This window comes from Canis lupus, chromosome 7 (genome assembly GCF_048164855.1).
Source record: "Canis lupus baileyi chromosome 7, mCanLup2.hap1, whole genome shotgun sequence".
NCBI classification, from domain to species: domain Eukaryota; kingdom Metazoa; phylum Chordata; class Mammalia; order Carnivora; family Canidae; genus Canis; species Canis lupus.
This window is the reverse complement of record NC_132844.1, coordinates 68741771-68763801: the sequence shown is the minus strand read 5'-3', so window position 1 is coordinate 68763801 and position 22031 is coordinate 68741771. Positions and strand designations below refer to the sequence as shown.

The 22031-nt window shown below is 56.6% G+C and overlaps 1 protein-coding gene and 1 long non-coding RNA gene across 4 annotated transcripts; one reads left to right on the top strand and one right to left on the bottom strand.

The window, feature by feature from the left end:
• SPDEF (SAM pointed domain containing ETS transcription factor) lies at positions 1-16948 on the bottom strand. 3 transcript variants are annotated; one of them, XM_072833374.1, is made up of 7 exons: positions 16829-16948; positions 16528-16667; positions 6087-6551; positions 3837-4034; positions 2729-2776; positions 2474-2620; positions 1-673 (listed from the first exon to the last, which is right to left on the bottom strand). In XM_072833374.1, exons 3-7 carry the CDS (start codon positions 6520-6522, stop codon positions 495-497), a joined length of 1008 nt encoding a protein of 335 aa, XP_072689475.1. In that variant the 5' UTR covers positions 6523-6551; positions 16528-16667; positions 16829-16948; the 3' UTR covers positions 1-494. The 3 variants fall into 3 exon arrangements, with proteins under 3 accessions (XP_072689475.1, XP_072689473.1, XP_072689474.1); XM_072833372.1 differs by adding an exon at positions 9685-9751 and having other exon boundaries at positions 16528-16935; XM_072833373.1 differs by adding an exon at positions 9685-9748 and having other exon boundaries at positions 16528-16935.
• On the top strand, positions 12622-21885 carry LOC140637176 (uncharacterized). The gene is made up of 3 exons (XR_012034419.1): positions 12622-17659; positions 17806-17972; positions 20374-21885. It is a non-coding gene; the product is annotated as an uncharacterized lncRNA (long non-coding RNA).
• The last annotated feature ends 146 nt before the right edge of the window (positions 21886-22031 follow it).

The window sequence follows — 22031 nt, the reverse complement described above, 5'->3', positions numbered from 1 at the left end:
TTGGTTTCTAGTATCTTTATTACCCGTTCCCAGGAGCACCCTTGGCTCCCCAACCCAGGGGTGCAGAGGTGTCCTAGCACCATGGCAAGCATGGTGCAGAATGGGTGGCAGGGAGCACCGGACTGCGAGTGGCCTTGGCTAAGTCACTGCTGTTCGGTTGGCTCTGCTCTGGAAGTTCTGGGGTCAGAGGTTGGGGTGGAGGGACGGCCTTTCCTGGAGAGTTGTGAACACTGAGGACTGCCCTGGTTCCTTCTATCCTCCAGTGGACTGGGCACATGAGCAGTCAGGCCTGAGGGGGATGCACCCCCACCCTGGGGTCCCTTGGGCCCCTGAGAGCTCACTTAAACCCCTGGGAGCAGTGGGCTGTCCCCTCCCTGACCTTGGGCTCCGATGCCAGCAGACTGCCCTCAGCTCAGGGTCTGGCGGAGGCAGGGGCAGGCGGGAGGGGGCACTGGCAAGGACGAGTTTCAGGCCCAGGGCCTGGCCCGCAGCCCTCAGATGGGGTGCACGAACTGGTAGACGAGGCGTTGGGAGATGTCTGGCTTCCGGATGATGCCCTTCTTGTAATACTGGCGGATGGAGCGGCTCAGCTTGTCGTAGTTCATGGCAGGCCTGTTCTTGCGGATGCCCCATAGCCGGGCCACCTGGGCGGAGTCCTCAATCTTGAAGATGCCTGAGGGAGCAGGGATCCCAGAGACAGAGCCAGGGGCGGGCAAAAGACCAAAACCAACAGGTCAGACTCAGAAAGCCAAGGGGGTCGGTGTCAGCTGGAAGCAAGGGCCAGGCTGTGGGGGCAGCAGTACCTATACCCAAGGTTACGGTGAGGGTTGGAGGCTCTCTGTGCAGAGTGCATCACAGGGCCCAATAAGTGGCAAGTGATACCATGGAGTCACAGACCTCCTGAGTGCAGGGTGAGCCTGTGTACAGTAGTGGGTTATTTGGGGTCCTCGAGGCATGGCCCGTGCCAGCCTCTGCTCCTCCTGTGTTCGCACTACCATTCAGAAGCCCTGGGGGGCTCTGAGCTGTGGCCACAGCTCCTTTTTCAAGGTCATCCCCACCTCCACCCCCACCCCTGCCACTTTCACCAGCAGTTTCCAAGCCCAAAAGAGCTCTTGGCCATCCTCAGACACTTAAGCCAGCACAGCCCTATCTGGTAAGATTGATTCCGAGGAGGCAGAGGAAGCCGTGGATTTGAGCCAGGCTGAACTGGGTTCGAAGACTGGTTCTGCCCTCTTCTACCTTTGGAAGCTATTCTGAGGCCCCTTTATCCAGTCATTGGAGGGGGTCGTAGCGACTACCATTCGTGGAATGGTGACAGAAAAAGCTTACAGGGGAGGCTGAAGGAAGTGCCCCCAGAGAGGAACCATTACACTGTTAACACCCCAGTTCTCCTGCCAACCCAGGCCAGGACACCCCCTCCAGGAAGCCTTCCCAGACCACCCTGCCTTCCCTGATCTTTCCCTAGAAGTCTACCATGGAACTGTCTCCCCGAGGACCGGCTCACATTAAGTCTCAAATATACATGAGGGCTACCGCCCCTTGTGCTGGAACTTCTTTCCACCTCCTCTAGCCCTGTACGTCCTTCGCACTCAGCCCGTCACCTCCCCCGTGAAATCCTCCTGGACCAAGGCACAGCTGGCCCCACCGCCGACATGCTCTGCAGGCCAGCTCGTTTCACTGCTAGCTCTCCTACCACGCTGCAAGTCCCTCCAGGATGGGGTGCAGCTGAATCTTCCCTCTACCGTCAGGACACTGATTGTCCATAAATGTTGCCTGGGCAAGTGTGGACAGAGGAGGTACTCAAGGAGAGGTTGTTGGGTGAATGAATCCAGTCCATTTTAAGATAAGAAGACTGAGGTCCCGGTACCCACAGCTACAGATGACAGGATGGGGTCTAAAACCCAGGTTTCTTGTCTTGGAGTTTTTTCCAACACACGCACACACACACATACACACACCCCACCTGGTCCTGTCCAATGAGACAACCACTAGCCATATGTGGTCTTGAGCACTTGAAATGTGGCAAGTCCAAACTGAGGTGTGGTCTAAGTGTAAAATATACACCAGATTTTGAAGACTTAATAAAAATACCTCATTGATAATTTTCGACTAATTATATGTTGACATTTTAATAACGGTTAATATCAGATTAAATAAACGTGTTCTCAAAATTAAAGCCGCCTTTTAAAAAAGTTTGATAACGTGACGTGGTTACTTGGAAGCCTGAGGCTGCGTTTGCGGCTCCTATCGGGCTTCTCATTGGACCCCATCCGGCTCCCCGAGAAGCTACAGTGTTGAAGGCGAGGACCGTGTCCAATTCTCAGCCAAGTTCAAACCCCTTAGTGTGGCCCGGGCACCGTGTGGAGTGGGTGTCCAGACCCCTCGGCCTGCCCCCAGCCCCCCGGGGCCTGGCACCTGGTAGGAGGCCAGCAGGTCCCCGCCAGCCCCCTGAGGCCTGTTCCCCGTGGCTCACCCTTCTCTTTGTTGAGCCACCGGATGAAGCGGCCGTAGCTGTGCGGCTTGAGCAGCAGCTCCTTGAGAAACTGCCACAGGTGGATGGGCTGCCCGGAGCACGAGGAGTCCACCTCGCTGTCGGTCCAGCTGTCCTCGCTGGTCGAGGCTGGGCAGCCGGCGGGGGAGGCGGTGAGTGGGGGGCCCCCTGCTTCGGGCGCAGCCAGCCCTCCAGCCCGGCCCCGGCCCCGGCCCCTCCCTGGCAGCCCTGGCTCACCGCAGTAGTGAACGGTCCCAGGAGAAGTCCTCTCTTTCATCCAGGCCGCTGCAGGGCAGGGAGAGAAGGCTAGAGACCCAGGGCTGACCCCAAGGCTGTTGGGGGGCTTGGGTGGGACTGTGGGGCCTGCAGAAACGCCCCTCTGTGGCCAAGCAAGGGGGCACGGAGGCAGCCAGCTTCTGTCCGCATCCCCACCAGGCTCTTAGCCGGGCACTGACTGCTGCTACCCTGCTGGCCACTGGGCTGGGCAGGACAGTGGTCTCTAGCGGTCTCTACGAGTGGGTAGGCCTTTATTCATCCCAGGTCCCTAAGGGCAGGGGCCTTGACTCACTGAGCAAGCACTGCTTCCTCCCAGCACTGGCTCTGTGTAGGGCACACAGTGGGATGCCAGACAAGTCAAGGGTTAAGGAGTTGGCACACAGCCATTAAAAATAGGGCGGCTGTAGAGATGCTGATGGGGGAACAAGATCCGAGATGCACCGAGAGCAGACCCGCAGACCGGTGTGATACTCTGGTGCTATTCGTGTTAAAACAGGTGAAAACCACACATGTATATCTCCTTGTGCATGTGTGGACTCTCCCCAGCAAGGTGCGCAAGAAACTGTGGACTGTGCTTGCCTCTAGGAAGAGGGTCTGGGGGTCACGAGTGACCAAGAAGATTATTTTTCATGGTACTATTTTCACTGTGGTCTTCTTGGAAATCATGCACGTGTACTACCTCATTATTTCTTTAATGAGAAACAACGCAAAGCAAAACTTTTTTAAAAGGACAAAGAAGGACCTCATAGTATCCACGGTCCCCATCAGCTATGCCATCCATGTCCCCCCCATTTAACTCCTACCTTTTTTTTTTAAACTCCTACCTTTTAACTTCCCACGTGCTCTGCCCTAAGTTCTGTGGGCTTGACCAGGGCTGGGAGTGGGTCAGGGCTGGTGAGTTAGCCCAGGATCCAGGCAGGCAGGTGCAAGTGGGCTGAGCCCAGACTGGGACCAAGGGTTGTGGCCCCAACAGAGAGCAAGCCCGGCTGGCATCCTGGCCTAAGCATCCCCCTCGGTGTCCCTGGCTTGGGGCTTGGAAGGAGCTTGTCTCCCCCAGGCCATGTCCCACCTGACTTCCAGATGTCCAGGTGGGCGTGCAGCACGTCCCCACCCAGAGGTGAGCGCTGGCGGAACTGCTCCTCTGACATGGCACACAGCTCCTTGCCCCCCAGCTCCTGGAAGGCCTTGCCCACAGGCGGCAGCCGGTACTGGTGCTCCGTCCACAGGAGCCACTTCTGCACGTTGCCAGGGCTCCAGTCCACGGGGTCTGGGCAAGAGATACTCCCTCAGTTCCACGAGCTACTTGAGGGCACCACCCAACCTCTGGTGGGGTGCCTGTGGGAACTGGAAGCAGCCTGTGGCCAGGACCACTTGCTTCTGGGATGAGAAGGGGCCAGGCCAGACAGGACCTTGAGGAACCCCGTGGAGGAGGGTGAAAGGGCAGAGGCCCTAAAGGCAAACTTGGCTCATGGCAGGGCAGCCTGGGGCCTCTGCACGACCCCACCTCACTGGGACCTCAGGTTCTTCCCACCCTTGCAGTCCCTCCAAAGGATCTTTCAGGAAGCCCCAGCCCTGGAGGGGAGAGTTAAACCAGAGACACCTAAGCTTATCTTCCAGCTGCCTCTTGCTTTCCCCAAACCCTTCAAGGAGCCAGAAAACCTGACTAGGAAGTAGTCCTATAACCCCAACCCCCAACCCCTGCTGTATTTTACAGATGAGGAAACTGAGGCACAGAGAGCTCTAGCCCCTAGTCCTATGGTGTGCATAGTAGCTTCTCAGTGTATCTACACTGCATGAATGAATGGCAGGACATCAAGTGATCATGGGGCACCTATAGGCCTCAGAGGCCAGGAAGAGAGTCACTGGCTAGGTCCTGGGTGTCTTCCTGGGGGGCTACTCTGGGCTGAGCCTGGCAGGGCACGCGGGGAGGAGGCCAGGCTGATGGGCATGGTCACAATGGGCCTCCAAGCAGACACCGTGGTCTTAGCTGGTGCCCCAGCTCAGTGACCTGCAGGCTGGGCTGCCCTCACTTAATAAACCCATTTTCCTTCCCAGGGTCAAAGCAATTTGTTTCTGTCCTCATTGTTCAAGGGCAGGCCCTTCCCTCTCCCTGTGTGGGAAAATCTCCAGGGGTGGGAGCTGGCATGGGCATTGGGTAACTGGTAGAGGAGGGCAGTAGCCGCTTCAGACGAGGGACACCAGCTGGGATGGGTGGCGGGAGGGCCCGGGGCCCGATGATTCTGATGGGGAGGGGCTGAACCTGGGGGACCCCTGAGGACTTTTCTGTATGAAAGCAGCACTAGACGGCGATGCCCAGACACCAGGACCCAGCATCCCCGGAGATGGGTCAGGCCTGCCCAAAGCTGGAGAGATGATGCGTGAACAGTGGGCTGGAGACCCAGCAGCCCCTCGATCCACAGAGTCAGCGCCATATCCACATCTTCCGGGTCCCTCAGACACACATGTGCCTGGACCCCTGAAGTCCCCCCCTCATCAGAGCTCTCCTCACTACCAGACCAGGGACACATTCATCTACGTATCTATGATCCATTTCCCTCACTGGCATGTCATGAAGGAAGAGGCTTTTGTGTTGCGTTCACCGCTCAACTCCCCCATGCTAGAGCAGGGCCTGGCATATTAAGAAGTTACTGTTTATTGAGCATCTGTGATGTGCCAGGTGCCTTCTTAGGGACTGGGTATATGGAACTGGGCAGTGAACAAAACAAATGAAAATCCCTGCCCTTGGGGTGTGTACATTCCAGTGGGGGAGACAGACAGCAAATACAATAAATCAATAAAATATGCAGGGTATTAGTTCATGTGATGAGGGGGAAAAGGCAGAATAAGATCTGGGGTTATGGACATAATTTCAAGAGAGGTGTCAGGGAAAGCCTCGTCAAAACAGGCAAGGCACGAGCCCAGTAAATATTTGGAGGAAGAGGATTTTAGATTGAGAGACAGGGAGATGCAAAGGTCCTGAAGTATGAATGTCATGGGAACAGCAAAGAGCAGGTGTGGCTGGAGCAGAGTAAACGAGGAGAGCATGGAGAGGTGTCCACGGGGACGTGGTGGGCCAGATGGTGTAGAGCTCGGATTTCCTGCCTCCCGTAGTCGGGGCTCAGAGAGGGTCCAACCTTCCTAGGCTCACAACTGTTAGGTGCTATGGGCTGACTGTATGTGCAGAATCAGCAGCATCCCTGGGGCTGTGGATGCAGGCCCAGGGGTGACCAGAGTGCTGTAGGCAGTACCTTCGCCTCCCCCTTGTGACCTCAGCCCTGTTTGTGCCCCGCCTAGGAGGCGGGCCCGCGGGAGAGCTCACCTGCAGTGATGTTGAGCAGCTTACAGGCTGTCTCGATGTCCTTAAGCACCTCGCCCACCACCATGGACTGCACCTGCTCCAGGGAGTGCTCCTCCAGGGTCAGCCCCCCCGGTGCCAAGTCCAGGCTGCCCCCAGGAGCTTGGCTGTCGATGACCGGGCACTGCTCAGGGTCCTCAGATGGCTCCTCCCGAGCGCTGGCCCCGGGGCCCTTGGCGGCCCAGCTACTGTCCTCAGGGTACAGCATGTCAAAGTAGGAGAGGTAGAAGGTGGACAGGCCCTGCTCAGGTGTGGCAGGTGGGCTAGGGCTCCAGTCCCGTCTCTCAGGGGCCACTGCCCCCACGGCCGCCTTTTCCAGGCCTGTCCGCAGCAAGGTGTCAGGGGGCAGCAGGAGGCGGCTGGGGGACACGCTGCTCAGGCCGGGGCTGGCGCTGCCCATGCCGCTGTCGCTTGGGCCGGTAGCTGTGTCTACAGAAGTAAGAGAGAACAGAGAATCAGGCTCTGGCTGCTTCCCCATCCCCCTGGGGGCCACTAAGCTGGTTACGGGGATGAGGGGCCCAGTGGGCAGTGGCCAGGCCTGGGAGAGAGAGCTGGGGCTTCCGGGTCATTGGACAGTTAGGACAGGGCTGGGCGGATTGGCTTCTGGCTGGGAAAGACAGTGAGGTACAAGCAGACAGCTCCCTCAGTCCCCAAGGAAGCCAGCTTGGTTGGAAGCAGTGAATCTTTATGCATGTGGTGTGCCTTAGACACCTTCTGAGGTTCTTGGCCTCACTGAATCCTCACCGTGGAAGGCATGATTAGCCCCATTTGGTAGATGAGCAAACTGAGGCCTGGACAAGGAGTCTTTAATGTCCAGCCCCAGCCCAGATCCCAGTCTGTGGCTCTGTGGAGGAAGTTCCTACTGAGAGCTAACCTAAATCTGTCTCGCTGTAGCAGAGTTTGTGTTCTTTTATTCTTCCTTAAAGAGGATAGAGAAGGGAGAAGGTCACCATCACCTTCACCTGTCAGGTGAAGGAAGAAAGGAGCAAGAGAGGGGTGTGACAGGTTAGCATCTTCTCACCAGTCGGGGAAGCCGGCCCCTTCCCCTTCCACGGGGCCATCTGGGGGCCGGATACATTTCCAGCTAAACACCTCTGAAGGAGTCACCGAACAACACCACACCAACCCAAGAGGACTTTCTGGTCCCCATCCCACCTCATCCTCCCCAAAGATGCTGCCCCCGGCCCTCCTGGCTCCCGGGGCCTTCTCCTTTCCCCTTGTGCTGGAGGAATGAGGGCTGAGGACCTACAGGTGAGCTGGAGGAGGGGGTGCTGGTAGGGGTGCAGAGTGAGAGTGGGAGAGGAGGTCAGGTGTGGTTAGAGGGCCATGGTCTGGGGAGCCACAGAGGCCCCCAGCGATTCAGACACCCACTCTTGGGGCACCTGGATAGCTCAATTGGTTAAGCGGCTGTCTTCGACTCAGGTCATGATCCAGGAGTCCTGGGGTTGGGACCCACATCCCTCAGCTCCCTGCTCAGGGAGCAGTCTGCTTCTCCCTCTGCCTCCTTTCCTTCCTGCTGGCTCACTCACTCACTCTCTCCCTCCCTCTCAGATACCCACTCCTCCTGCTGTCCCAAGGCCCCCAGGGGGGGCACCACAACACAGGAGCTAAAGGCCTCTTTCCCCATTGGTCATGCAGGCTCTGCTTTGCCTCCCAGCCCTCTTTCTCTGAACCCCATATTAGAGTAGGTGGCTCAGGAGAGGCAAGGGACCCAGGGGATGTACATACACCATCACACCAGGGTTTCTGGGACTATTTCGGGGACCTGTGGGCCTGGGACTCCAGAATAAATCCCAGTGGAAGGTTATCAATAGGCTCCCAATAAAATCAGTAGGGACAAAAGGAGCAGATAAGGGCAAGTCAACGTGTGTTCTTAAAGCCGTGTTTCTTTCTCTTTTCCTCTATTTTTCTGTTTTTAATTTAAATTCAATTAGCCAATATATAGTACATCATTAGTTCAGATTTAGAGTTCAGTAATCCATCGGGTGTGTGTAACACCCAGTGCTCATCACAGCACGTGCCCTCCTTAATGCCCACCACCCAGTTACCCCCTCCCCCCCGCCTCCAGCACCCCCCAGTGACAGCACAGAGGGTCATAGGGGAAGGGAGGGAAAACTGGATGGGAAGTCATCAGAGAGGGAGACAAACCATGAGTGACTCTTAACTAGAGGAAACAAACTAAAGCCGTGTTTCTCACGACGTGGTGCCTCGGACCAGGAACAACAATACCACCTGGAAACTTGGTAAAAATGCAAATTCTCAGGCCTGTCTGGAAGCTACAGGATCAGAAGCTCAGGAAAGCCCAGCGATGCATTTCAGTGGGGCTTGTGGGTGATCCTAACACACGTTCACATTTGAGAATTGCTGCTTCAGAAGCCTCTGGCCAGTAAAAGGGAGAGGCTTTAACCAAAGGACTGGTAGGCTCTACTGGGGGCATTTATGGTGCCACACTGGGACAGAGAGGGGGCTCCCTGGCCCATTGCAAGTCACCCCATGGTACTGACCCACTTAGCTTCGGTGTGTGTTTGCCCTAAAGAATCCAGTTGGGAAGATACTTCTGGCTTCTCTAGGGCTGCAGCTAGCCCCTTCCACACCTTCAAATATCTCAGCAAACAGCGATCTTTCTCTCTGGATAGCAGTTTGGTGAATGGAGCTCAAGGGGCATTTCAACTCCCCCTTGTCCCCTCCCTGTGCAGTAGCCAACTTTCCTAACTCTACATGGCAGCTGTGTAGTTTCCTGTGGCAGAGAGAATGCCAGCAAGAGAGAAGGGTGTTCCCTTTGATTTCGATTCTCCCTTTCAAGGGCTCCTTCAAGTGACAAGGAAGGAAAGGTCAGGGTGGGGTAGGGTGAGCAGGGAAGGAGGGGGGCTGGGATTGCGGGGGACAGAGGGCAGGCCTGGAATCATTTCAAGGCCTTCTGTGCAAACACACATGTGTGCTGTGAGCCCAACATTATTTACCCAGGCAGTGCCAACAGCCCGCTCTGCTCCTGGGTTCCCACCCCGGCCTGTGCCCACGCCCTACCCCCTAGGAGGCCCCACCCCAGGAGAGCCCCCTCTCTGTCTCCCACCCCTTCCTCATCACCCCTACCTGCCTCCTGCCCCATCCACGTCCCCAGAACTCCCAGGCCTGCCACGTTAGGACAGTCTCTGCCAGCACTCTGGGCCATATGCCAGGGAGACGGAAGCTTATCCAAGAAGCAGGAGAACTTGCTTCCCTCATGGCACTCCTGTTTGCTTGGCCACAGCCACAGGTAGGATGGGAGGCGGCTGCTGTGTTTCGGGGCACAGCGGCATGAGGGGGTCAGTGAGGATGAATGGGCAGGGCAGGTGGCAGCATTTGCTAGGCAGGGATGTGATGACACGTCCCTGACACGCAGTGAGCGTGCCTCCCTGAGAGAAGCAGCCCGGGCCTTGTTCACATTCCTGCTCCGTGGAGAGGGGAGTGAAGGTGCAGAGGACTAAGGGATTTGTATCCAGGCCTTTGGACTCCTGGCCCAGGGCTTCTTCACCTGCACAGAATTCCCTCCTCCTCCCCACTCCACAGTCTGGCTTCCCCTCACCTTGCTCCTAAATGCCAAGGCACCTGCTCCTAACCAAGGCTTGATCCCGGCTCCCGATACCTCCCTGCTGAAAAATAGGTCAACAATTAACCATGAGGTGGGAGGAAAGATCTGACTGTCTATAAGTGGTGGTGGGGAATGCTCTGACCCCAGCAGCCCACATCTGGGGGGATTTTGGTTTACTGGACAGGGAGCCAGTGGTTTATGTGCCTAGCCTGCTAGTCTGGAGTCCCCTCCAGGCTCCAGGGTTGGACTCAGGAGGGAAGAGAGAACCACTCAGTGTGTACATCCTATGTCTCAAGCATTCATGCCCACATCCCCCTAACTACCCACAACCCTGGGGGGACGTGGGCCTGTTTCATAGGTGGGAACAGTGAGGCTTAGAGATCTTACACAGCTTGCCTGAAGTCCTCAGCTGGCCGCATGCAGGCTCTGCTCATTGTACCACATTCCCTCTTAGGCTTCTGCTCCGGCCAGTCCATTTTCCCAGGGTCCTGCTCACTTCTTGACTGGGCAACTTGACCCTCTAAAGTCCATTCCCACCTCCTGGCTGCTCAATCTACCCCACCGTCAAGCTCTTTCCTCTTTAACACTCCTTCACTGGGCACTCCTGTGCTCAAGAACCTCCCATAGCTCCCCATTGCCAGCCTTGCACAATTCCAATGACTGGTACCCACCTCTAAGCCCACCTCCTCTCCAGCCCAGATAATCAGAGTTGGAAGGACCATGCGTTAACGTAATCATTTTATAGATCACATATGGGGAAGGGATTCGTTGGCTGGTCAGTGGCAGGGTCTAGACCAGAACCAGGGATGGACTGACATTGTAACAATATCCAGGCTCTAAGGGCAATGGCATTTTCCCCCTGGCCTCAGTGCTGTGGGTACAAAGTGGCTATTTTCTCTTGTGCTGCCATCCCCCTGCCCAGTGCATGCCCCTTCCCTCTCATCGAAATTCAGCCCAGAGCCCTCCTCTCCCAGGAAGTCCTCCTTGGCAGGTTCCTTCTCTGACTTCCCAGCTCTCCCCATCTGTGCCACGTAATTAGCCATGATTATGTTCACAGGTGACCATTCACCCGAGAAGACACATATACACTGGGAAAAATGAGGATCTGAGAGTGGCAAGGACATGCCCACAGTCACAGCAGACTAGGACCAAACTGGGGCCCTGCTGATCCTCAGGCCCCTGCTCCATAGGCCTGGGGCCCTGGGACAAGCCTCTGTGTTTGGCAGGTCCAGGGCCTTCAGAAGGCAGGCCCGGCCCTCCCACCGGCCTCTGCTGGGCCCGAGGTGAGGCCCGTCTCCCGAGCAATGCCTTCAGCTCCGAAACCTCGAGTTGATCTCTTCTGGATTAAACCACATGTCTGGATTAAGGCTCAGCATGTCCTGGCTCCCTCCTGCCCCAGAGGCTCTGGCTCAGACTTCAGACAAAGAAAGTTTGGTAACAGCTGGTGGAGGCCAAAGCCCAAATACAGGGCCGGATCGACAGGGCAGCGGCCAGAGGGATTAGCCACCTTGGGGCCCCTTCTCTCAGCATCTCCCACTCACTCGGGAAGGCAGATCAAGGAGAGAGGGCAGAGGGACCCCGAGTTAAGAGATTTATAGCAGCTGTTCCTTGCCGCTGCCAGGTCTGTGGCCCTATAACTCCCCTCCCTCCCGAGTTCTCACTCCCACCCTGACCTGGCACCAGCAAAAGATCCCCCGATATCTCTTGACGGCACAGCCTCAGAGAGATGCAGTTACCAAGGAGGTCTTTCCTGAGGCCCTGGGCTGTCACGGGATTGGAGCCCGTCTCCCGTATCCTGCTCGGTCCAGGCTCCCACATCTTACCCGGCGAGGGATTGTGGGTGGCACAAATGTCCTCAAGCCCCTCTCAATCCTGGGACCAACCTCAGTCTGCCCTGAGCTGAGGACCCTGGCTGCAGACCCCAGTGAGAAGAGCACCAAGGGAGGGTCGGTGGGGCAGGGGGTGACATTGCCTACCACGGAGCTGGCCTTTCTCCACCAACCAGGGCAGCCCTCCTCAGGCTTCCTCACTGCTCGGCCATGGTCCTGGCTGGCAGCCCCTCCCTGTCCATGCAAGGGCCTCCTTATGAGGGAGGTGGGGACGGCGGGAGGGCAGAGTGGGTAGGGGCCACAGGGGCCGGCCCCCCAGGCCCCCAGTCAGCACCTGCGAGAGGAGCCGGGACTGCCCGGAGTGGAGTCGGGGGCCAGTGCTCACGACCTGCCCGAGCAACTGTGTTTGGCTTCTCTGAACCCTCCCTGCCTCTCCCCTCTACCTTCTCACCTTCCACTCCTCCTACTGTCCCCTCACTTCTCCTCCCACGCTCCTGCTGCCCTCCAGGGGCCCCCAGCCCCCTTGCCCTGTGAAATTGCTCTTCAAACAAGCTGGACCCAAGAAAATTACCCAGCCTCCTCCTTACTGACCAGGCTTCGCTGTCCAGAGCACCGCCTCTCTGCACTGGACAGGCGACTTTCTTGCCCGGGAAGATGTCCAGGCTCAACACCTCGGGCAGCTCCAGCCTTCCTCCAGCACCCCACTGGGGCCATCCCCACACACCTGCTGCCCCTTGGGGTCTTCAAGGCAAGAAGAAGGGAGGTGGGTCCGGCGGGGGTGGGCGGTGGCTGGGGGAGAACTCACCTGTCTTGGGTTCAGTGTAGGAGCAGGGGAGGCAGGTTTCTTCTAGGCCTCCTGGCTTTCTCTCACCTCCTCAGATCCCAGACACGTGCAGGCCACTGACCTGACGGTCCAGGAGCCCTGCTCCCTGGGGGGTGCACTTTGTGGAGCCAGTCAGTGGGCCCAGGAGGTGGGTGTAAAGAATGGGGTGTGGGGGTGAGGCTAGATAGGAATCAGAGGCTGGGTAGGGAGTCGGGACACAGGGCCAGGTGGCAGGAGCAGAAAGGTCAAGGGAACTTCAAGGAAATCTGGTCTAGCCTACTTTTCCCATAGTTCCCACAGGCAGCCAGGAGCCCAAAGGCACATTTGTATGAGCTACGGCTGCCGTTTGCTCCAGCTGCGTGAGCACCGCTGGTGTCCATCCATGCCGCCTCACTGACATCGCTTGCAACCCCTTCTGAGACCAGGTGGAGGCCAACTGAGTAAACTCCTTCGTTGGGCTGTCCCGTGGGGCACAGCCCGTGTCCCGTGGCCCCACAGCCATCCCGTGGGGCAGCCACTATTACTCCCACCTGACAGATGCGGGCGTGAGTCCGTGGGGACTGAGCACTTCTCTCTTTATACATGGTACTGTGACTTGGCACCTCCCAGCCCCTCAGGTCTCCCCTGCTGCCCACACCTGTCACCACTGCCGAGGCCACCCACTGACCCAGCCCCTTGGAGGTGCCAGCCCCACAAGGGCCCTGGGTGGCACGGATGCCTGCAGCCTGGAGGTGCAGGAACCCGCCTCAGCACCATGCTTTCCCCTGTATTTGAGTTTGCTCCACTGGAAATGTGGGTCTCTGTCCTGCTCTGTTCGCACTGTACGTGAGGCCCTGGGCAGCGCTTGGTGCCCTCTGGGCCCCGGTCTCCTCTTCTGTGCTCCGAAGGGGTGAGTCATCTCTCAGGGCTTTTCTAACCCCACGGTGTCTGGATTCTACGATCCCCTGTCCCCATCTCACCCCTCAGCCTGGCTTGGAAGGTGGATGGTGGAGAAACAGAGGTGGATTCCAGGGGCTACTTTGACGAGTAGAAACATAATTCATGGAGGACATTTGGGCAGAATGAAGGATGTGGCCGTGTCTCCTCCCTGCCTCCTCTGGAGTTGGTGTCCAGGGCCTCTGAGAGACTTGGTCCGGCCTCCTCACCCAGCAGGGCCCCCGCCAGGCTGCCTCTTGCCTCACATATGACCCTCTGTGTGGGGTACCCCCCAGCAGCACTGAAGTGCTGACACTTCAGGCCCAGAGCTCTGGCAGGAGCTGTGGGAGTCAGAGGCAGGAAGAACCTGCTGCCCCAGAGCAGAGAGACCTAGGCCCCCACCAGTGTCACTGGTCCTAGGTGCTGAGACCCTAGCTGGGCAGTCACCCCCAGACCCTTCTCCTGAACTCCAGAGCTAGAGCGAGAAGGAAGGGCTCCTCAGTTCTGGTGGCGGCCAGAGACCTCACTGTCCCTCTGGAAGATCCTGGGTGGGCTCTGGTCGGACTGGTCCCCAGCAGAGTCACACTCAGGTGCCTGGCTAGGGAGGAGAGGTCAGGAGGGATGAGGAGGCTCACCCTCCCCCAGTCTGGGGCCCCACTCAGCTGCTGAAAGGTGGGAGAGGAGAATCTGGCAGGGGGCGCCTCCTGAGCAGGGATCATGCAAACGAGGCAGGGGAAAGGAGCCCAGCATTAAATGTCAGGAAGAGCCCAGGGCAAATCGGCTTGTGCAAAGTTTGCTTTGGGAAGAGTGGTTCTACCTGACAGGCTGCTGGCTAGGCTGGGGTGCAGGGTGGGGTGAAGAAAGGGAGGGGGTGGGGCTGGGGCAGGGTCCCAGACCAGGTTTGAGCCCCAGCCCCTGGCCCTCTAGCTCTGGGACTGGTGTAAGTCACTTGGCTTCCTCAGAGACTCAGTGATCCTGTCTGTTAAATGGGCTGTCAAGAGCATGCTTTAAGGAGCTATAAAGATTGAGGGCATGAAGGTGGATGAAAGTTCCGTGTGAACTGAGATGGGCTTAACATTCAGGAAGGTGGCACCTGGGAGCAGATGAGGGGATGGGGTAGGAAGAGGAGAGGGAATGGCAATGGGGTGAAGAATGAGGGTAACAAAGGAAGAAGTAGGGGGTGATGGTCGGTGGAGCCTGGGGAGGAGTTGAGGTTGGCAACGAGGGAGGCCTGGGCCTTATCTGAGGTCATCCTGCCCTCTAGGTCAGTCTTGGGCAGCTACTGGCCTCACTCCCCCCTCTCTGGCCTCTAGGAGGAGCCAGAGCCAAAGCCAGAGCCGCCCGCTTCTCCAGACCTGAGCCTAAGGGTCAAGGCTGGGAAAGCACACATCTTCGAGCTCTGGCAAATCCAGCCAGCTAGCCAGCCTCCACCAACTCCTATACAGCCTGCAAAACCCAGCTCCAGATGATCCCTTCCAAGAAAGCCTCCTTTAACGGAGGAGACCACCTTGTCTAACCTTCTCATTACACAGACAAGGGCTACAGGGAGGAAGAGTGACTTGGCCAAGGTCACACACCATGGGCCTTAAACCCATCCCTTCTTGCCCTCCACCCAGAGCATCTTTGTCTGCAGGTCAATCTGAAACGACTTTGCAGATTACACTCAAGCCTCACCAAGTCGCCTGAGGAAAAAATGGGGCTCTGACTGTTTCAGGGCTATTAGCTTTACACCTGCACTGACCTCAGTGGTAAAAAGTGGGTTCTCCTGGTTTTCCTGCTTATTGCCAACATCGCAATTTTAGATCGCCAACTGAGCGAACACCCTGTTCCCTCAAGCTTGGTGGACAGAGAGGCCCTGTCTCATTCAGGGGGTCCTTGTGAAAATCGAATGGCATCTCATTTATATCTCATTTTATAAGTGGCATTTTATCACAGGTTGACTCACAGTAAGCAGGTCTAAGAGGGACTGAGTTTTGGTCTCTGGGGCCCCCCATAGTGCCTGGGGCAGAGGAAATTATTGTCATTTCTCAAAGGAGAGGGTGGCTCCCCATCCTGAGAGACCATCTCTGCTACACCTCAACCTTTCCAGGGGTCCCGAGTCTGTAAGTTTGGGGTAATGAGCCCCCACGCTGGGAGTCCTCGGCTCCAGCCCCACCCCCAGTTGGGCTAGGGCTTGGCACAGGTCCACACATATGCTGGGGAGTCTCCTGCCCATCCCATCTGCCACCTCAGGCCCCAGGGCAGCCTGATGCCTGTTTGTTTTGTTACTCAGTGGAGCAGCTGGTGCTGGGGAGATGCAGCTTTATTGGGGATTCCTGTGAAGCTGTTTATTGGGGTGGTGGGGGCAGGAAATGAGGCCTCGTCCCAGCCTTGGCCAAGGAAAGGGAGAAAGGCCATACTGTCATACAGGGGACAGGCCTGTGGCCTGGCTCTGGGCCTGCCCACTCCCCAACACACACACACAGATGCCCATGCACCTGCAAGCACATACCCATACACACACACACAGGAATGCACATACATACATACCCCTTGTCCAGCTTCAGGGGGACCCCCCAACATCCAGACCGTTCAGCTCTCTATCCCATCATTACCACTGTCACTTCCCTCTCTCCACAGAAGGCATCTGGCAAATCTTAGGGGGGTCTTCAGGGACATCCCATTTCCCTGCTAGTGCACTCAGACTGGGGCCCACAGGCCATTTGCTTCCCTGGGTCCCTGAACCCCCAGCGGTTAGCTCTGCAGCTCCCCAGACCACCTGGGTCCTGCACCCACCACTGCCGCAGCCCAAGCCCTGGCCCTGGGCCTGTCCCCACTGCTCCCAGCCTGAGCTTGGCCCCGAGCCTCCAGCCCTCAGCAAGCCCCTGGACACAGTGGCCTGGCCCCAGGCAGACCCTTCCCTTGGCAGAGCAGCTGCAGCTGGCAGAGCAGAAAGGTCGCCTGTGTTTTACTAGCCAAGCAGAACTGGCCGTGTCTTAGGGGCCGAGGCTCTGCACCTGCAGAGCCGCCTCCCTCAGGCTGCACAGCCCGGGCTCAAGGTGTGGCCTTGGGGGCTCATGCAGGCTCTGGGGTCCACCCAGGGAGGCAGATGGGTGGCAGGGGCAGGGGCTTCTGAGGGTGAAGGACCCAGAGCAGAGGGCCAGCAATGCCTGGGAGGCCAGTTCTGAGCTCACAGACCATGCCTCCAAGTCCTGCTCTCCCGTCACCCACCTCCCCACAGCTGCGAGGAGGACACCCCCGCAAGGCACTCAGTGTTCCCACCAGACTCACCCGTTAGCTGCCTCGTGCCAGGGAGTCGTCCACCGCAGCGCCAACCTCGGGGGAGGCCAGGAGAAGGCGGAGGCAGCGTGGGCCACTGCTGGGGTTCAGCCAGGCATCTGGGGGACCAGTGGGACAGGAGGCCAGCAGGGCTGGGGGCAGAGGTGGTGCTCGGGTGGGCCGCTGGGGACCTGGCCACCCTCAAGGGGTGGCCCTCTGAGATCCCGGGGCCTTGTGCCCTGCAGGGAGCCCTCTGCCCCCAGCCCCAGGGCCACCTGTTGGCACGGTGGCAGGACCTACTGAAGGGGCTTACATGGAGGCTGTGGTGGGCTCAGGGCAGTGTGGACACGGGCAGAGTGCAGGAATGTGCTGGGAGGAAGTCAAGCAGCCGTGAGATGAAGAGTTGGCCAGGCCTGATTTCCCATTATAAGTAATCCTTCCTTATTTACCTGAACAAATACGCTCCCTGCTTACCTCAGACCACAGGCGGGCTCCTAGTTAACCCTTGCAGGCCTCCTTCTCCTCAAAGGGGGAGCCACACTCTCGCCGCTAGACAACCCACTCACTCATTCACTCATTAATTCACTTACACACTCATGTTCATTAGTTGATGCATAGTTACTGAGCTTATCTAGTATGTGCAAGGCACAGGGGGTACATCTAGAGGGACGTGGGGTAGGGCCCTGATAGGGAACAGCCAAGATTGGGGAACAGACAAGCAAGCTCTGTGGAAAGTCAGAGCCACCCATGCCTCCTCTCCAACGGAGGTCTGTGGAAGCACCCAGCAAGGCAAGTCAGAGAGGACTTCCTGGAGGAGGTGCCATCTGGCTCTCCAGGCCTGGGATGGAGGGAACTTCAGAGAACCCTGTGGAAAAGGACCAGAAGCTCGTGAGCCCACTCACTGCGTGTGGGGCCAGTGTTGTCCGTGTCCCCCCCGGCCTGGTGCAGGTCTAGCGTGCAGTGGTGCTCAGGAACGATTGGAAGCTCACTGAGCCGGGGGTGGGGGTGACAGGCAGCAGCAGCTTGCTCCCCAACAGCCTCTGAAGGATGCAGGTGAGGAGGTACCCATGCTTGGCCCCTCCACCTCCATGAGTCCCAGGAGGACCGCAGAGCCGAGCTCTCCACTTCCTCCTCATCCTGCCAGGTGGGTTGCGGGATGTCCCGGGAGGGCAGGGGCTGGCTCTTCCTTCCTTTGGATCACCCTGGGAAGGCACCAAGCCCCTACTACCCCCGTTCTATCAGATGAGGGCATCTTAGATGATGCTCACTGTTGTTTTCTGATTTCAAAAGGAACCATGTGGCTGCTCACAGTGAGAGTATTCTGGGGCTGCAGGAAGATTCCAAGGCCCTCGGCACTGGCCCTCTCACCGTAACGGAGGCCCCAATTCTCCAGCATCTGCTTGGACTCCTCATCCTGGAGAGCCCTGTGCTTGGCTGTTATGGTCGCCGGCACCTTGGTAAGGATATTTCCATAGTCAGTCCCCAGAAAAAGTGGAAGCAGCCTGGGCTGGAGATAAAGATAGGTCTTTAGGCAAAAACCTAAAATGGCTACGGGCGACCAGCCCAGCCCACCAGGGCCAATAAAAAGAAAGACCTGTCTCTGCCTGGGGGGCTCAGCAGTTGAGCACCTGTCTGCCTTGGGCTCAGGGCGCGATCCCAGAATCTGGGATCGAGTCCCACGTCGGGCTCCCTGCATGGAACCTGCTTCTCCCTCTGCCTGTGTCTCTGCCTCTCTCCCTGTGTCTCTCATGAATGAGTAAATGAAATCTTTAAAAAAGAAAAAAAGTAAAGAAAAAAGAAAGAACGAAAGAAACAAAGAGACAAAGAAAGACAGACCTCTTTCGTCCCAGGCAGGACCTCCTCCAGAATACCTTTCATACCCCATTCCCCTGCCTGGCAGGCAGCCTTCCTCTCCAGTCTCGCAGAATCTTGTGCCCTTCTCTGCACTGTGACGCAGTAGTAATAATGACCACTGCTCATTATTAAGCACCTACTAGGTGCTGCTTGACACTCAGGAAATAAGATATTGATCATATTATATATATATAATATTATATACATATATATAAAATATGTACTATAACATGGGTAAGTACAAGGACTACCCCCAAAAATGCTCGTTCGTTCTTTCTTTCTTTCTTTCTTTCTTTCTTTCTTTCTTTCTTTCTTTCTTTTTTTTTCTTTCTTTCTTTCAAGATTTTACTTATTTATTCATGGGAGACACAGAGAGAGAAAGGCAGAGACACAGGCAGAGGGAGAAGCAGGCTCCATGCTGGGAGCCCAACGTGGGGCTCGATCTCAGGACTCCAGGATCATGCCCTGGGCTGAAGGCGGCGCTAAACCGCTGAGCCACCCAGGGACCCCCAAAATGCTTTTTCAGTGGATGGGGTGTCAGAAATAGTCACCCCTATTGTCCATTTTCCCTATTTCCTCAGAAACAAGCCCCTAATTTTTGCCTGGGAACTTGGTTACCTGGAATAAAGACTATCCAGACTCCTTCGCAACCAGACTGTGTGTCCAGGTCCAAGTTTCATGTGCCAGTTTCTAACAATATCTCTTAAAGGTAAACAGGCATGTACCATTTGCTCCCTTCTTCTGGAACCTTCCTCCATCTTGCTGCCTGGAATGCAGCTGTGATGGAGGGAATTCTGGTTGCCATTTTGGACCATGAGGACCAGGTGGTGGATCAGTGAGCTGGATGGAGCCCAGGTCTCTGAGGACTGCATAAAACCTCCATACTGGCTCTGCACTGCGTGTCTTGGTAAATTTATTAGAGAAATAGACCTTATGCTTTTTGTTAAGTGTGGTCTTTAATATTAAAAGCCAACTTTGATCCTAGCTGAGACAAGAAAATAGGCAGATGAAGATAGAACACACTTGGGGCACCTGGGTGGCTCAGTGGTTGAGCGTCTGCCTCTGGTTCAGGTCGTGATCCCAGGATCCAGGATCGAGTCCCATGTCGGGTTCCCTGCATGGAGCCTGCTTCTCCCTCTGTCTCTGTCTCAGCCTCTCTCTCTCTCTGTGTCTCTCATGAATAAATAAGTAAAACCTTTAAAAAAAAATTAAAAGAGACAGAACCCTCTTCCAGCCAGAAGTGATATCCCATGGCTGAGTGGCATTGAGAAGGCACCTGGTTGTGCCACAGACAATCTTGGCCTTGGGAAGGCTGGCCTTTGAATGCCGGATAGCCTTACTCTGGTTGCAAGGGAGCACCTTGTAGGTGTCTCCAGGGATGGGTGGACTTGAATGGATGGACCAGGCTAAGCTGTGCTGAGGGTGGACAGTGATTCTATCTGCCCAAGCCTAGAGTATGTGCCTCTGGAAGCTGGGAAGTTCCAAGAGGGAACCAAGAGAAGACTTTCCATCTGCTCAGCTGGGGCTCACATGGGTTAAGGTACTAAGAGGTGACTCTGAGTGACTTCAGAGGTGGGCTCAAGGCAGATTTGGTGGTCACTCAGGACATTCTGCTGCGTTCCAGGGGAAGGGAGGCCCAATTATAAACTATCTGTACCCCGTGAAGGGACTCTGGGGAACACACACCTCTCAACACTTTGATCCATCCAACATCATGCTGTGGCACCAACTCAGAAATTGACCCAACTATACAATCAGGTTCTTTCACTTTCCAGCTTCAGGACTTTGTCTAAGTGTCTGAAGCCTGCTGAAACCCCCTCTCCCCATCCCCAGAGAAGTCTCAGAGCCACTGTGGGAAGAGATATAATATTGGTGAATGTGTTCTGTGAATCGAGACACCTGTCCCGATGTCTTGCTGCACCAACCACAGCCCCCCTATTTGATGTGTGTCATCTAACTCCTCATAGCAACCTCTCCATAGATATTGCTATGTCCATTTTCCAGGTGAAGAAAATGAGGCTGGAATGTGAGAAATGTCTTGCCCAAGGTCATGCTGAGAAGCAGACTCAAACTCAAATCTGGAGTTTCCTTGATTGTGCTGTGCCTGGTAGGACCCTGTTACTATCCCTTGTCCCCTCAGGGTCAAGTCTCAGGTCCGGGGCATGAGTCACTGGGTCCACTGGGCCATGGCCCTCCCCCCTCTGGCTGGTGTCCTCCTCAACTCTCCTCTGGCCAGTTCCCATCAGGTGAAACGTACCTTCTTCATCCACATACCACCCACCTGTTGTGGGCACCCTCCAGACCTGAGGCCTGATGCCACTTCTTGGGGTTCTTCTCCAACTCACTGAGATAGTGTATTCTCTCTTGCCACTGGGAGCTCTGAGCCCCAGCCCCAGGGACAGTATGCTGTGACAGCCCAGGACAAGACCCCAGTAGGAGCCTCTGCTGAGTCAACACCCGGATGAACCAGTAACATCCTTTGTCTGTTGCTCAAATGGATTTACGTTGAGTTTCTTCTACTTGGGATTACTCCTCATCCTTCAAGCCCCATCTCAAGAGCTGGCACCTCCAGAAGGTTTTCTCGTGTTCCCTCCAGCCCTTGCAGACTCCCCATTTCCCATTTCCCTGTACTCTAATGTCTCCCAGTGGTTCTTTTCTCCCTAAGATTCTCACCTGTCCAGGGCAGGGGCCCCTGAGCTGTGGCAGCACAGGAGCCTGCACACAGATTATGGGTCCTGGTGCCAACAGCCTGAGCCCTCTCCCGGGGTGCTCCTGCCACCACTCACCCATCACCCATCTGAGAGTGAGAGCACCTAGTGGGGGCAGGGCCCATTTACTAGCAGGGTGACGGGAAGCCGGCTCAGGCCCCTCTGGGCCTCGCTTACCTCCTCTGTTGTGTGGAGATCGTACTTGCCCTGCTGACCTTGTGGATAGAGCACCGAGATGTGTGAGTGGCCGCTGACATTGGCAGCTGGAAGTACTGTGGAAAGGGCAGTCAATGTTGGTGGGTCGCTTGGTCAGAACGTCCCCTTCCTAGCTTTCTTCCCCCATCCTCCCACCTGGGTCCTCCTAGGAACTGCAGCCTTGGGGTGACGGCAGGGTCAAGGCTGGGCCTCATGCCAGCCAGAGAGATGGGGCTGTCCCTCCCAGTTGACACAAGGCCCTGAGAAGGAGGGAAGACTGCCCTGATGAGGTGTAGAGAGCCTGGGGCTGGTCCCTCAGATGGGACCGCAGGGGCTGATGGGCAGGAAGCCTGGCCTGCCACCCGCCAGAGACCATGCAGTTTTCGTGGCACAGTGGGAGACTCTGAGACCAGCGACGCTGGGGAGCAGACCCAAGGACACACAAAAGGACTGGGATAGGAGTCCAGCCTCCGGGATCCCTGGGTGGCGCAGCGGTTTAGCGCCTGCCTTTGGCCCAGGGCGTGATCCTGGAGACCCGGGATCGAATCCCACGTCGGGCTGTGGTGCATGGAGCCTGCTTCTCCCTCTGCCTCTCTCTCTCTCTCTCTCTCTCTGTGACTACCATAAATAAATAAAAATTTAAAAAAAAAAAAAAAAAAAGGAGTCCAGCCTCCAACTGTGCTCCTGTGTGGTGTGTGCCAGCTCATCTAATCTTTTTTTTTTTTTTTTAAGATTTTATTTATTTATTTGAGATAGAGA

Excerpts from the sequence above, each read along its gene's own strand:
- SPDEF (XM_072833374.1), bottom strand. The coding sequence starts at position 6,522 with ATGGGCAGCGCCAGCCCCGGCCTGAGCAGCGTGTCCCCCAGCCGCCTC. Across the intron at positions 2,777-3,836 it reads CCTGGACATCTGGAAGTCAG|CGGCCTGGATGAAAGAGAGG; the intron begins GTGGGACATGGC and ends CCTGCCCTGCAG. Across the intron at positions 2,621-2,728 it reads TGGGACCGTTCACTACTGCG|CCTCGACCAGCGAGGACAGC; the intron begins GTGAGCCAGGGC and ends CCGGCTGCCCAG.